General features: G+C 46.6%; 1 protein-coding gene across 1 annotated transcript; it reads right to left on the bottom strand.

Annotated features, from left to right (window-relative positions):
- Positions 1–13: 13 nt before the first annotated feature.
- On the bottom strand, positions 14–11,434 carry scinlb (scinderin like b). Its single transcript, XM_011486136.4, has 17 exons — positions 11,204–11,434; positions 9,722–9,909; positions 8,559–8,713; positions 6,613–6,774; positions 5,077–5,226; positions 4,678–4,767; positions 4,052–4,184; positions 3,880–3,968; positions 3,596–3,811; positions 3,393–3,526; positions 3,220–3,310; positions 2,084–2,254; positions 1,838–2,012; positions 1,305–1,420; positions 1,117–1,194; positions 981–1,041; positions 14–618 (listed from the first exon to the last, which is right to left on the bottom strand). Exons 2-17 carry the CDS (start codon positions 9,900–9,902, stop codon positions 458–460), a joined length of 2,163 nt encoding a protein of 720 aa, XP_011484438.3. The 5' UTR covers positions 9,903–9,909; positions 11,204–11,434; the 3' UTR covers positions 14–457.
- Between the last annotated feature and the right edge of the window lie 4,194 nt (positions 11,435–15,628).

Raw genomic sequence — 15,628 nt, 5'->3', positions numbered from 1 at the left:
ACAGTCAGAGACCTAAGAGGCAAACTTTTTTATTGTGCAAAACCAAACTCACAAAGAAAAAATGACCAAATTGCAGCATGCGGTCTCTGCATTGGCTGCCAGCAAGGAGAACAAAGCATGACAGACACATAAGCTTGGTGTCTAGTTCAAGCTTGTTCATTGAAAATAGACATTAATGCAAGAAACCTGCAAGGGAAGTTAATTTTCTCTAACACAAGCGTAGTACAGAAACAAGTAAAATCCTCCAGCTCTTTATTTTTATTTGCATTACAGATGACTTGTTGGCGAAAACCTCTAAATAGAAAAAATGAATAAAGCGTTTGGAATGGTTTAGTGATGGAATGACTTCCAGTACACGGCACCAAGGTCAAGGCATAGTGGTGATGACCGGCCCTTCAGTCACCCAGGCAGAGGCAGGGTTAAGAAGTCATCTTGTGAGGGGACTGCAGATATACTTTTAGAAACGGGCCCGGACTCTTTCCAGTGGGTCCGTGTCCCACATCTTGGAATCCCAAGCCTGGAACCAGCCAGTAAACGTCGGAGGCTCCGCCCCCTGTTTAATGGTGGTGATGGGTATTCCCCGACGACCAGCAGGGTCAGAATCAACGTAGTCTTTTGCTGAAAAAGGTGAGGAAGTGACAGGTCCAGAGATGAGAAAAATCTGACATTTGCTATCACATCTATCATGCTATCACATGCTCAGACCTGATCACACCTCAGAAGTAGCAACTGGAGTTCGGTCTAACAACATCCTCGTAGCTCCAATGGACCAGTTTACTATTCCAATTGGCATTCAAAGCTCTGAAAGCATTATTTAGTCTGGTCTAAAGTCTGGAATCTGACTGTCTTGTACAGAGCGAGTCCACATGACAGCCTGAGGCTAAAGTGATTCAGGTTCAATTCCACAGGGTATCTTTACTCAAACTCCTGTCAAATCCAGTAAGATTCAGTAAAAAGTCTGAGTTTGAGGTGCAGCAGACCTATTTTTGGAGCTCCGTTCTTTTCCTCTTCATTGGCCTCATTACCGACCCAAATAAACAGCTAGAAAGAGGAGAGACAAACAGATGAGTGAAGCAGTCCTCGAAGACGAGAAGAACTTTAAAAAGCTGGTCTCACCTGGTCCCAGGTGTCTAAGATCATGACATCATCTGTGGCCAGATCTGACTGTGTGAAGTCTCCTGGTACCTCCTCCACCTGAGAGAGACAAGAACCCTGAAGTCAGACAGTTGCACTTCACTCGTGTTCACGAAGACGTCTAGAAAAAGGAGGGAGTTGTGATGGCGGGATTTCACTTGCAGACTTACCACAAGCCGTCCAGTTTTGTTGGAGCACCCGAACAGGCGTGGGGGTTTGATGATGCCCTGCAGGCTCTTTGAGGTCTGATATTCCTTTTTGCCTCCCAAAGCAGACCAGAAATCAGCTGTGAGGCACAAACAAGACATCCACAGTGTCAGTGATGGATGCTTTCTTTGAATCACTGCTTCTCCATCTCAGTGATGAGAGGAAACGCATCTGGGAGTCAAAACCAGTGAAAATTTGTCCGTTTCTGCCACAGACACTCAGAGATCCTTAAAGTTCTGTCATGTCTACACTGTAAAATAGCCAAAGACTGAGGAGCCTTTGATTTCAAACAGGGCTGTCAGAATCCAGGCCTGAAGGCCGATGTCCAACATGTCTCCAACCAACCTGCCATTGAAGCTCCTTTTTGGCTAGACCCACCTGATCCAGGTAATCAGCAACAGATAAGGCAGGATTTCAGGAAAACCAGCAGGAGGCCGGTCTTCGGGGTCTGGAGTTTGACAGCCCTGCTTTAAAAAAGCGGTTTCTGGACACCCACCTGGCTCTTTGTTCTCAGACACATTGCTGGGAGTGCCTCCCAAAAAGTTGACCACATGCTTCGCTGCCTTCACCTCCTCATCGCTCGCACCCTTGCCCCTCCACACATACAACGCGCTGGGGGATTTCAGCACGAACACGTCATTGGTGTTCAGGTTGGAGGCAGTGGGGTTCACCTGATGAGAGCAGAGGCAGGTGTCAGGCGTGTCGGCGCCTCCTGTTTCCTGTTTCACACGGACATGCTCACCTCTACAGCCCGGGTGGCACCGGCGGAGCTTTGGCGGATGTGGAAGAGGCGAGTGCTGCCCGCCTGCGACTGACCACCTTTGCGTGACGTTCCTCCACTCAGGATGATCATAGGTTTGCCCTGGAAGAGGCTCATCAGGTGGGAGGGTTCTTGACCCTGAGTCACTCTCACCTGCGGATTGAGAAAACCACAGGGGAAAGAATATTTGTACCAGCGCAAGAAGCTCCGAGTTAACACGTGTCTGGATTCGTAAGGATAGTCTGAGTGTTTGTTTCTTTGTAAACCAAATAGTTACAAAATAAAACAAATGTAGATCCAGTCGTAGCCTCAGATCAGGTTAGACGTGCGCTTTAATGAACATGCAGCTGTAATGCCTTCTGCCTCCAGTTTCTTAATTCTGGGAGTAAAAAGGTCAGTAACAATATCACTGCCCTCTGTGGTTGATGCACTCCTTCCAACACCTTCCAGTGCAATGGAGAACCTGTTGGCCTCCTGCTCTGGTTGGTGATGCTGTTCCTCGAGATCTCACAAGTTACGACCTCATGAGCTTCCCCTCTATTCAAACAGTGCAGCTGATCGTTTTCTATCTTCAAGGATTGCTGAACCAGAACTGCTTTCAGTCTCTTCTGTCCTCTGGAGTTCTCGTATCAAAAACGTCTTCCTGTCAATTCCAACCTGACTGTTTGAAGATATTTCCCCTTTCATTGTGTTGTCCTTGTGGCTAGGGCTGTATGGTAGCGTGGTGGTTGGCGCTCTCGCCTCACAGCGAGGAGGCCCTGGTTCAGGACCTTTCTGTGTGGAGTTGGCGTGTTCTGCCCTTTGCGTGTTCTCCCTGTGCATGGGTGGGTTTTCTCCGGATACTCTGGCTTCCTCCCACAGTTAAAAAACATGCTTTATCGGTTAACTGAGAACTATAAACTGCCATTAGGGGTGAATGTAATTGCATGCGAGTGTGCAGCCCTGCAACAGACCGGCAACCTGTTCAGGGTTTGCCCCTCCTTCGCCCAACACAAACTGGTTTTGGATCCAGCAGGCCTCTGACCCCGAAATGGAAATCAAGGGTAAGAAGATGGATGGATGGATGGATGGAACTGTGACTTCTGGTTTCAGTTCTAATTTGTGTTTGCGTGTCTTACCTGAACTGGGGCCCCTCCCATGGAGTCATCCAGCTGAATGGTGAGGAAGGCAGAAGCCCCCAGTTCATCTTGAGTGCACTTCAACCCCTGCCTAACAGAGAAATCCATGTGTCATCAGTGTGCTGCGTTGGTGTCTCCAACACATCCTGTTGGGGTGATGTCCCCCCACTTACCAGGTGTATATGAGGTGCCGCTCCCGGGCCCCTTGTCTGTAGCTGTAGAGGATGAGGTAGCAGTCACCGCCATAAAAGAGGCCGTAAGAGGCTGGATCCACAGGAACCTTCTCCCCATTCTCAACACGCCAGATCTGAAAGCCAATCAGGAGTCACACAGCTGGCCCTGAGCTGGTTTGCAGCTCGATTTCCCAACTTTCTACCTGAACTTTGCCTTTGCCATCATCCACCATGCCATGCTGCGCTGCCATGGCTTTATTTGAGTGCAGCATTGATGCGTCAAAAGGCACTTGCTCCACTTTGGCGATGCGGCCGATGGTGTAGGCCTTACCGGGCCCCGTGGTCTCCTCCTTGTCCCTCCAGTCACAAAAGAACTGCTTAAACAGGGTCGTCTCGCTTCCTTGAGGAAATACCTGGATCTGCAAGTGGAAGACTTCCTTCAGCGAAACTGGACGAGCATCTCCTCTGTCTGAAGGTCAGAACATACCTGAGTTTTCTGGCTATAACCCTTATCTTTCATGAACTGCTGTGCTGCCAGCATGGCTTGCTTGCGCTCCTTCTCGTTGGCTTTGGGGCCTGTTTGGAGTCCCAGAGAAATTACTTTAAAAAACACGGTTCTGCTCAGCAGCTGAACAGCAGCAGGAAAATCATGGAGGCACCTTTCCACACGAAGATGTTTTTGTCCGGGCCGTTGTCCAGAATGTAACACTCCTCAGGAGACAGCATGGCCTGTTTGAAAGGACTGGACTGAGCCACAACTGTCACCTTCATGGCACCAGAGGCATCTGAGATCTAAGCAGGACAGTGACAGGGGGAGTCAGGAACAGCATCATAGTGTGAGTTTCTCCAGAAATTCCTCATTGAAGGTGTTTTTCTTTCAAGACCACACTAGCTTAGTGTCTAAAAATATCAGAGTTTTCTGTTTTAGCAGACACCAGGTTATCCGAAAGAGGATTTTTAAAAAACCACCTTAGACTGAAAACACAAACGACAGCATGGGGACTTGCTTTACCTCAACTAAGTTATATAGTTCATGTAAACAACGTATTATCAAATCTAGCTCTGCATCTTTTTGTGCGAGTTCTTCTCAAACGCACACAGATGGATATTGTTCGTGGCTCAGATTGTTACAACATTCTGTGTAAAGTCTGAAGGTTGTGCACGTTATCACTTGAACTTTGTGGAGACCCGTCTCTTCATGCTGCTTTTCAGGTTTTTTGTGTCTGCAGGGGGTTTAAAGCAATTCCATTGGCAAACATTTAATGGCGTGTCTTTGATTTCTCACCATGTAGAGGGCGCTGTTGTTCCTGTTAACAGCCTCCACCTTGTCATCATCTGGAGTACTGGGAGCGATGGTGGTTGTGGGTCCAAGAACCTGCACAGCAGGATTTAATTACTTAAAAATGACTTTAGCACAAAGGGATCCTCCTCATTTGTCGGCTTCTCCTGTTTATAAGTTTGGAGTTGAAAGCTTCTCCAGTCACTCTCTACAAAGACATCACAGACCAGCGATGGAGAGCCAGTTCTGCAGGGACGGCCTTAGTTCCAACAGATCTCACACACTGATCTGTGCTCCACAAAGCTTTTAACATGAACTTCCGCTTTGGGTTCAGGGAACCAGACCTCATGTTTAGCAGCAGGTTAGGGCAGACGAGGAGGACGACGGATCGTTTCTGAGCTTTACCTCTGTCAGTTCAGATGGCTCCGCCCCCTCCTCCACCATGTGTAACTTTGCCCGGCCATTCCTTTCATTATCTCTGATGTCGATGCCGACTTGAGAGGCCTTGAGTCGCTCGAAGCGGTTGGACTCACTGCCACACCACACATATACGTCCTGCAGAAGAAAATGGTCTTGTATGGCACAGTTTACAGATGAGGTTACCCGTGATCATTAATGCCCTGTTAACCGTTATCATTACTGCCCTGTTACCTGTTATCATTACTGCCCTGTTACTTGTCATCATTACTGCCCTGTTACCTGTTATCATTACTGCCCCGTTACCTGTCATCATTACTACCCTGTTACCCATCATCATTACTGCCCCGTTACCCGTCATCATTACTGCCCCTTTACCTGTCATCATTACTGCCCCGTTACCCATCACCATTACTGCCCCATTACCTGTTACCATTAATGCACTGTAACCTGTCATCATTACTTCCTTGTTACCCATGATCATAACTGCACCGTTACCCATTACCATTACTGCCCCATTACCTGTCATCATTACTGCCCTGTTACCTGTTATCATTACTGCCCTATTACCTGTTATCATTACTGCCCTCTTACCTGTTATCATTACTGCCCTGTTACTTGTCATCATTACTGCCCTGTTACCTGTTATCATTACTGCCCCGTTACCTGTCATCATTACTACCCTGTTACCCATCATCATTACTGCCCCGTTACCCGTCATCATTACTGCCCCGTTACCCGTCATCATTACTGCCCTGTTACCCATCATCATTACTGCCCTGTTACCTGTTATCATTACTGCCCTGTTACCTGTTATCATTACTGCCCCGTTACCCGTCATCATTACTGCCCCTTTACCTGTCATCATTACTGCCCCGTTACCCATTACCATTACTGCCCCATTACCTGTCATCATTACTGCCCTGTTACCTGTTATCATTACTGCCCTGTTACCTGTTATCATTACTGCCCTGTTACCTGTTATCATTACTGCCCTCTTACCTGTTATCATTACTGCCCTGTTACTTGTCATCATTACTGCCCTGTTACCTGTTATCATTACTGCCCCGTTACCTGTCATCATTACTGCTCTGTTACCCATCATCATTACTGCCCCGTTACCCGTCATCATTACTGCCCCGTTACCCGTCATCATTACTGCCCCGTTACCCGTCATCATTACTGCCCTGTTACCCATCATCATTACTGCCCCATTACCCGTCATCATTACTGCCCCGTTACCCGTCATCATTACTGCCCCGTTACCCGTCATCATTACTGCCCTGTTACCTGTCATCAATACTGCCCCGTTACCTGTCATCATTACTGCCCCATTACCTGTTACCATTAATGCACTGTTACCTGTCATCATTACTGCCCTGTTACCTGTTATCATTACTACCCCGTTACCTGTCATCATTACTGCCCTGTTACCCGTCATCATTACTGCCCTGTTACCTGTCATCAATACTGCACCGTTACCTGTCACCATTACTGCCCCGTTACCCGTCATCATTAGCTCACCTTTCCCAGGTCAACAATGAAACAGTCTCCCTTGTTGAAGCTGGACCAGGACATCTCCACCTCTGTGGCTCTGATGGCCCTGCGACCTTTGACCTGTAGTAGGCGCTTCACGTTCATGTCATTGGTGACCACATGTTGAAAGCCTGAGGCCACGCCCCCTTTCTGCAACAGAAGGCCACATTTAGAAGGTGTTCTCTTACATCTTTATATCAAATACATTTTTTGCATAGAAAAACTCTCAGGAATCAGTTCAATTTACAATAATGTGATGTGATCAAAGGAAGACGTCACTCAGGAAAGACTTATTTCTCTACATCAAAGCCACAAAATCTGCAAATCTATCCATTCAGTAAATGCAGGAATCTAAGTTCCTCTCTCTGTGCAGATCCACGACCTTTGACCTTTTGTTAACCCTGATGTTCTATAGGGTTAACAGAGCTGAGCTCCCAGCAGCCCCAGGCCGAGCAATATTTTACAAATGTACCCCACTGTCAGTGAAGAGGACAGCTGCCTCCATTTCTGCACTACATGACCATAAGAAGACGTTCAAACAATCAATAGTCAGGCTGCCCAAAACAAAAGAGCTCTGGCCTCAATGCAGACAAACCCAGCTGCTGTGAGACGGGAAGAGAAGGATCCGTTCATCCAGGTTCGGTCATGGATACCTGCAAATATGACGACTGCTGTCCACTTCTATGTGCTGCTGATTCTCTGCTGATCAGTGCTTCTCACAGCCAATCATCCTAAAAATACACCTTTATGGTCCTACAAAGCCTCATGCAGGCCATCCATGATCCAGCAAAACGGAACTAAAACCTGTTAATGATTTCACGGGTCACAACTGAATATAGAGAAGAGCACCACAATGACGATTCTAGTCTGTGCAGCACCGTGACCGTGGCTCAGGAACTTCAGCGAAGCTGTCGGGCAGAGCGAGTTCATGCCATGCAAACAACGCCGTGGTCTGCTGCTGTTTGTCTAGACAGAAATAACGTTCTCTGAATCGACATGCTGCTCAAAAAGAGCTGCAGATGCTTGATTCTTTTATAGCTTTCATAAAAAACACCCCTAAAGGGGGGCTAAGGTCAGAGAAACAGCAGCCAGACTCAAAAAAGCGTGTCGATAAGCGCTGAGGCCAAAGTGAGAACCACGTTCACGGTCTGCTGGTCGTCCGCCTGCATGCTTCCCCCTGACAGCGAGTTTCTGTGCTTCCTCTGAGGGGAACAGAATCTGCCTCTCTGGGAGAAACTCAGGAAGAATTTGGTTAATTATGTTCAGCTAAAGCCAAGCTTGGTGGGAGGGGGGTTCAGGACAATGAGAAGCAGACGACCCACTGTAGGTGTGTGGTTTTTCCTCCTTGCTCTCTTGTAGTGCTGGCGACACACCCAGCGAGCGAATCAGCGCAGAGGCCCTGACCTTCAGCCTCACCAGCTTTATTAAGAGGCAAAGGTCACCAGGTAGAAACTCATTACCCAGACTGAACTCCAACCTTTGAAGTGGTTCAGTCATGGTCATTTACCTGTATTTTAGTTTTTGGATGGATGGTAAACCACCTAAGGAGTTCATGCTGAGTGTGTGACAGCAGCACTCAGACTCAGATGGACAATGCGACCCCCCTCCCCCCCATCAGAAGTCTGTCCAGTCATGTCTCTCTGTAGACATGCATGCCTCACTTCTTGCTATTCACCTGTCTCTAGTGGCAGGAGGCACCAGTAGGAACCCAGAAGATCTAATGTGATACCTCCAGTTACCTGAAAACTCATGGGTTTTATTTCTTTATTTTCACGTTTTCTTCTGGCAGAAGTTTCTATAGAACAAGATAATTATCTGACTTTTTAAAGACCCTTCCAGTGGTGACTGTGATGTTTTTGAAACAGTCATCCAGCTGACCCGCCTGCCAAAGGTCTGCTTTTGTGTGGGCTGCCCGTTTCTGCTGGTGAAGTTACCTGATACTTGATGCCGGACTTGAAGTAGCCCAGAAAGGCGTTGGACTCATGGTTCTGCACTTCTCTGAATTGCACCGGCCCCCCACCCAGGAAGTCATCCATCTGTGTGGCGAAGATGGCCGCCGCTCCGCTCTCATCCTGTGAACACTCGTCACCTGCAGACAGCAAACCGCTCTCAGGTCACTGGTTGGACTCCGCCTTTAAACCCCCCCGCTGTGTCGGCAGCTTCAGCCTCAGACGGGTGCGACTTGGTGACGACAGCGAGAAGACGACTAACCTGTCATTACTTAGCTGGACCTTGGGTTTGGCTTTTCTGTATCTGTTGTGGTGAATGGAGCAGATGCAGAAAAGCCAAATCCAAGCTGGTGATGCGTTGAAAAACGTTCTACCCTGCAGAACAACCACACCTATATGCTTGTGGCATATAGGTGTGGATTTGTTTCTGTGAAAGCCAAAACATTGGGTTCTACCCAACAGTGTCTGCTGACGAGTAAATCTCAACTGGTTTGTCAACAATAGTAGATTGTTGAAGTGAAAAAGATTTACAGTAAATCAATAAAAACAGTGGCGCAGTAAAAAGCTGATATATTTATCCAGAGATTAGGAGACAGATTATAAATATTCTGCAGTTAGGAAAAGGGAGACATGTATCTACGATAGACGTTTCTGCGAACAACATCGATCTCCTTATGGACCCAAGAAACCCTCTGAGGTTTCTGAAGGATCTTTCTGTGTGTTCCCCGTTCTCGTTACAGTGCCCACATCATGGCTCACAGTATCCACAACACGTGTAGCTCCACACATAGAAACATTGTGATTCCAAAAACAGTATGACCATCTCTACGCAGTAGTGCAGCTTTGCTAAGCGTCTTCTGTCAGACAGTTTAGACGTGCAGCGACCTGCTCCACATGAGTCACCCGCTGCTCCGTTTGACGCCTGCTTTTTTCAAAACTGGTGCTGATGGCGAGAAAACAGAGCCCAGCCGCAGACGAGAAGCCTTTCTGTACGTTGGAAAAATTAAAATACAACCAAAGTCCTGGATTTTTAAAAGGAAATTTTGAAAAGGAAACGCTCTTCCCTGAAGTCAGTTGGTTAGCATTTCAGTTTGACATATGCAAAATGTATTTGGCAAGAGGAAGCTGATGCTCTGGTTGAGTCTTACCCAGCCACATGTGGATGTTGTAGGATGGAGCTGCGGTGGTGAAGAGCAGCAGGTAGGCGTCTCCGGTGTAAAAGCTGCCATACAGTTTTTTGGGGACCGGCTTCAGGTCCAAGTTCTCGATACGCCAGACCTGCAGGCCGGGCTCCTTCCCCGCACCTTCAAATTCCTGATGATGAACCATGGCGGCGCTGCGGGGAGAACAGCGAAGAAACAGCAGTCAGACCAGAGAAAGTTACTGACAGAGGAAGTCATTAGTGTTTCGGCTGAAGAAGAGCGTAAGTCAGAAGAGGAACCCCACTTCCTCCCTCCACGCTCCGCTTGCTGCTCCACTCAGTCTGCTGCGGCCTTCCCTTTATTCTCTGCTTCAATGCAGATGAGTCACATCGTCTTATGTTTTTGCTGATTTGGCGTGTTTACATGAGATTTGACTATTTTAGCATCAGAAAACAAAGAGTGGTAACCTAACAACCAAGGATTCAATCGATCAATTCACATTTATGATTTTATATTTTCAAAATAAAAACATTTAAAAAATGTTAAAGACTTATTTTTAAAAAGCCAGTGATCAATGAGCTGAATGTTATTTTCTTTCTTTAAATTTAAAACTTTAGTATTAGTCAGACTTGCGTTATCAAACCTCTAAACTGATGCGTCATTTTTGAAGCGTAATCACAGAAAACATCTAATCTCTGTCTAAATAAACATGATAGCGGGCAGCATAAACGCAGAGAAGCCGGCTTAAGTCGCGTTTTCAAGACTCATTTATTTGTCATTATCATTAAGGAAATTGTGTTTAGAGCAAACAGCTCCGCTTTTCTGACTCTGACCATTTTCCTGAATCTCTGCTGCAGTTTTCCACAACAAGCTCAACAGGATGGCTGCAGACGTGACACGCCTTTCTGCCCCGCTCCCTCTCTGCCCTTCTCCCTGTCTGCCCCGCTCCCTCTCTGCCCCGGTCCCTCCGTGCCCTGCTGTGGGGTAACATCACAATGTGATCCTCTCTGGTTAAGCTGCATTAGCAAAGAGCATTTTTCTCAGAGAGGTCAGAGAGCGCCAAATGGACTTCCTGTAAGAAATCAATGAGTGCTACTTCCCAGACAAACCCGCCCCCCCCAGCATGAAGGATATTAGCTGCAGGGATGTTAGGAACTTAAAGCGACTCTTAGCTGCAGAACTATAAGACGACAGCAGGAAAGACGTCTCTGATTTGACCAGAAAGTTTCTGCAAAACTCTAAACCTTTTTGACTTTCAAGCAGCAAAGCTCCTGTGTGGTTTGTGTCTTCTGTGGAGGGGGGGTTGTGTGTCAGTATTGCATAACACTCAGGTCTGGAACAATGTTCTCTTAAAATGTCCAAACCGCACCAGAAACCAGTCAGAGCATGCAGCAGCAGCAGCCATGAAGGAAAGAGCCAATTGGTCTTGCCGGTTCTGAAGTTTCCTGCACAGAGGCCTGCTGAAGAAAGAAGGATGAAATCACTCACCGCTGGCTGGAGGAATCGCAGAGGAGTGACAGTGGCGAGGCAGCAGATGAAGGAGTGGGGCGTTCTCACAGCCTCAGAGGCTTTTGGTTAGCAGTGGGCGTGGAGGAGGAGGAGGAGGAGAGGGGAGTGAGCATGTGAAGAGGAAGAAACACGGATCTGTGCAGGGCTTCAAACTGTAATTCAGTGTGAGCCTTCTGCACAGTGCCCTCCCAGGCTTTCATACGAGTCACCTTTTCCTAGTAAAGCAGCTGCTGAACAACCTGTGATTGTTTGCTTTGGGTTTGATGAAGTGAGGCTCTGTGAGCTGCAGCAGACAAAACCTTTCAGTTCTGAGAACTGAGCAGGAATCATTCAGTGAGGAAGTGAGGCCAGAATATGTTTTGAAACAAGTCAACCTCGACGGAGTTCCGTGGTTAAGCGTACAGAGATGGTCCTCTCTGAGGCTTTTGACGTGAACATGTTTAAACCCTTGTGCTATCTTAGATGACCCCACCCTTACATTGACGTGTTCTCCCTACCATGACAAAGGTGGATAAAGGTGGAAAGATTTCATGTAATCCATGAACACCAGTGAAGATCACATATCATTGAAGAAAAAAGGTTCAGATCACTGTCTAGTGGGTCTAGATGACCCAACTCCCAATGTTAAAGTGCCTAGGATAGCACAAGGTTAAAAAAAACCTCTAACCTCTAAGACCCACAAAACTGACCTCCTTCATCAACTGCCTTCAGCTACACTCTGACTAAACAGAAACACTGATTATTGCCCCAGACGGGGCAATCCCTGCCACTAAACGTCAACTATGTGACATGTGCCATTTGGGAAAACCCAGCCTGACAAACCTTGGAGTTGTGTTTGATGAAGTCTAAAGAGTTCCTAAAGATTTGTTGCTTCCAGCAGCACAGCCTCTGTCAACTCAAATCCATAGTTTGTAAACGTGAACTAGAGATGACAATCCATGCCTCCAACAGCCTTTTCAATTGTCTGAACAAGAAGAAGCTGAACCGCCTGCAGCCGGTCCAGAACTCTGCTGCCGGGCTTTTGACTCGCACAAACAGAAGAGCACACATCTCCCCGTTTTAAACTGGCTCCCAGTCACTTTCAGAATACATGTTGAGATCCTGGTCCTGTTGATCTCTTGGTGCAGCAAACCCAAATGACGGATGAAGCCAATAATCTATTCAACAAGTAGGAAGTCGGCTTCACACACCTGAGCTCATCTGTTTTTCTGTGTGTGCTGGTCACTGGTGCCAGACTGGAGGCTGTTCTTCTTATCAAACAGGACATGATCTGCTGGCGGGTGGCCCATTGTTTCATCCGCTGACAGATGCCTGATGCACATCCTCCTCTGTGTACGGAGGATTACGTGGCCATCACTAGAGGCTTCGCCTCTAAAGTCAAACAAACCATTCAGAGAGAGGTCTGCATGATGGAGAGGCCAGTGATACAGTCTGGACGCCATTCAACACCGGATGTAATTGTCTGCTGTGCTTGTAGCAAACAGAAAGGTACCAAACTTTAGCACAATTACTGGCATAAGTATGAGATGAATCTTTTTCCTTCAAAACATGTGATCTCATACTGTTGCCCTACACAGTTGCCGGACACTTTATCAGGCAAACCTGTCCCGCTTCTCGTTAACGCAAATTTCCAATCAGCTAATCAGATGGTAGCAACTCAATGCACGTAAACATGTAGACATGGTCCAGAAGATCTGCTGCGGTTCTAACTGAGGATCAGAATGAGGAAGAAAGGTGACTGAAGTGACTTTGAACATAGCATGGTTGTTGGTGCCAGAAGGGCTGGTCCAAAGATTTCAGAAACTGCTGATTTACTGGGATTTTCACCCACATCCATCTCTATAAAATATCCAGTGAGCAGCAGTTCTAGAGATAGAAATGTCTTGTTGATGCTAGAAGTCAGAGAAGAACGGTCAGACTGGTTCCAGCTGATAGAAAGACAACAGGAACTCAAAGAACCACTGGTTCCAACCGAGGTCTGCAGAAGAGCATCTCTGAACACACAACAGGTCCAACCTGGAGGCAGATGGACAGCAGCAGAAGACCACACCGGGTACCACTGCTGTCAGCTAAGAACATGACACTGAGGCTACAATTCACACATACCCACCAAAACTGGACCATGGAAGATGGAAAAACATTGTCTGGTCTGATGAGTCTCCATTTCTGCTGCCACATTCGGATGGTAGGGTCAGAATTTGGCCTCAACATCCAGTGGATTTTATTTCTAAAACGACAACGTAGAATCAGTCTGCAGCTCTATTCTGAAGTTTCTTAAGGTGTTTTTCTTCTTGTTTCTCTTAACCAAATTAGCATTGCATCTAAGGCTACTTTCACACTGCAGGGCTTAATGCTCTATTCCGATTTTTTGAAAAATTCAGATTTTTTTGCAAGGCCTTTCACATTTCCAATTAAATGCGAATTTTTTGATCTCCTGTGTGAACGTGAAATGACCCAGAAGTGACCCGCATGCGTAGAAGACTACTCAACGGTGAACGACGTCACTCGTTGTTTGCGAAAGTTGTTTGCGAAACGTTAACAATGGATGTCAATCACAGTGTTGTCAACAGTGGAGCTCTTTTTGCATTATTACATTTATTTTCACAATGGAGCCAGCACAATAAAAATCTTCTCATTTTAAGAAGGCATTGGAGCCAGGATCGTCTGTACCCACTGTTGTGAAATGGGGATGTAAATGTGCTGGGACCGCACGCGTCTGTAAGAGAGAGGAGAGAGCGCGTGCAGTGCTGGAGGGAGTGAGAGGGGGCAGAGGAAGTGTGCTGCGAGTGCGCATTAATGTTGTGTGTTACGGAGGAAGGAGAACGACAATAGAAGAAGGCTTCCCCAGAATAAACGCTATTGACTCTTGATTAACCCGCTCTGGAGAATCTGAGGGTCTGAACGGGGAAGTGAACCCCGAAGGAGGATCTGCCTTTGGTTCCCCCGCGCTTCTGACCACGGTCGGAAAGGGGAAAAAAATATCATCGCGGGAAAGGTTCAACACCACGCTCGGCCGTTTCGCTGGAAATTTCTTCAAAAACCACCTGGTTGCGATAAGAGCCCTCGAGTTTGGCCTGACTGACAGACAGACAGACAGACAGACAGACAGACAGACAGACAGACAGACAGACAGAATATAGATATAGATAAAGTCTATAAAATATAGATAAAGATAGAATTTATTCCAGACTCATGGTCCAATCAGTAAAAAGGAGTACACAGTACACTGAATAGAGCTGTCACCCCAAATATTAATCAAATCGGTGACCTCGCTTCCCTTCCACTGACTGGTCTCAGCAGTGTCGTCCACCATAATTGATGTTTATATTCTCGTTCCCGCCTACTTCAACGCAGAATTATGAAGTTTTTAGAGTATCAATAACGTACGGGTCGGATACCTGTGGCCTGGCCATTCAGACGAGGAGGTCGCATTTCAAAAGATCAGATATGTATCGGATTCAGGACCACATACCCAAGTGGCCTGGGTCGCATTTGAAAAGATTGGATCTGTGTCGTTCAGACTGTCATGAAAGATCAGATACAGGTCGCATAGGGTCAAAAAAATCGGAATTGGGTTGTTTCAGCCTGCAGTGTGAACGTAGCTGTTACAGTCTGTCAGTTTCTCTTTGTTTTGTGTGTGTAGATTGGCTGTGGCTCCTGGAGGACTCCTCCTCACCTCCTGTCATTCCTGAGGTTGTCCACAGCTGCTTGCATTTAGTTCATTGGTTTCTTGTATTACTTAAGCTCACCTGTTTCAGCAGTGTGTGTCGCAGTGTAGTTTCTGTTTGTTTCACTATGTTCCTGGTTTACTTGGCTTGGTTCATTGAAGAGGATTTCTTAGTCATATTAAATAATTCTCCTCACTTCACTTGCTTCTCTGTTCCTGCATTTGGGTCATCTTGATTCCCCGTAACAGTAGCCTTATTATTGAAATGTTCTACACATTTTATTAACAATGTTACTTATATACGTGGCTCATGCTCATGTTATACCCAAGAGTTTAAGTCCTTAACTTGTTCAGAATTTGCAGCATTTGGTCTTCATTGACAGAATTCTTTGAACCCAAAAACATAGACTTGCTCTTCCAAACATGTTGTTCTCTACCAATAGCTCCTGTTGCAGCGTATTACCAACCTGAACTAACCTAGGAGACTGATATAGTTGTTTCATCTGCATACAGTGAGACAAATAAGTATTTGAACCCCCTGTGATTTTCCAAGTTCTCCCATTTAGAAATCATGGAGGGGTCTGACATTTAAACTGCATGTCCACTTTGAGAGACATCTAAAAAAAATCTGGAAATCTCATTACATGAACAAACATTAAGGTGGGGGCCAATGGACACTACATACTTTTACTGAGGCATCTGATTGGTCAATTTCTAACCTTTAATGACTTGCAATA

The sequence above is a fragment of the Oryzias latipes genome, chromosome 17 (assembly GCF_053564925.1).
Source record: "Oryzias latipes strain Hd-rR chromosome 17, Olatipes_Hd-rR_3.1".
NCBI classification, from domain to species: domain Eukaryota; kingdom Metazoa; phylum Chordata; class Actinopteri; order Beloniformes; family Adrianichthyidae; genus Oryzias; species Oryzias latipes.
This window is presented reverse-complemented; position numbering and strand designations above follow the sequence as displayed.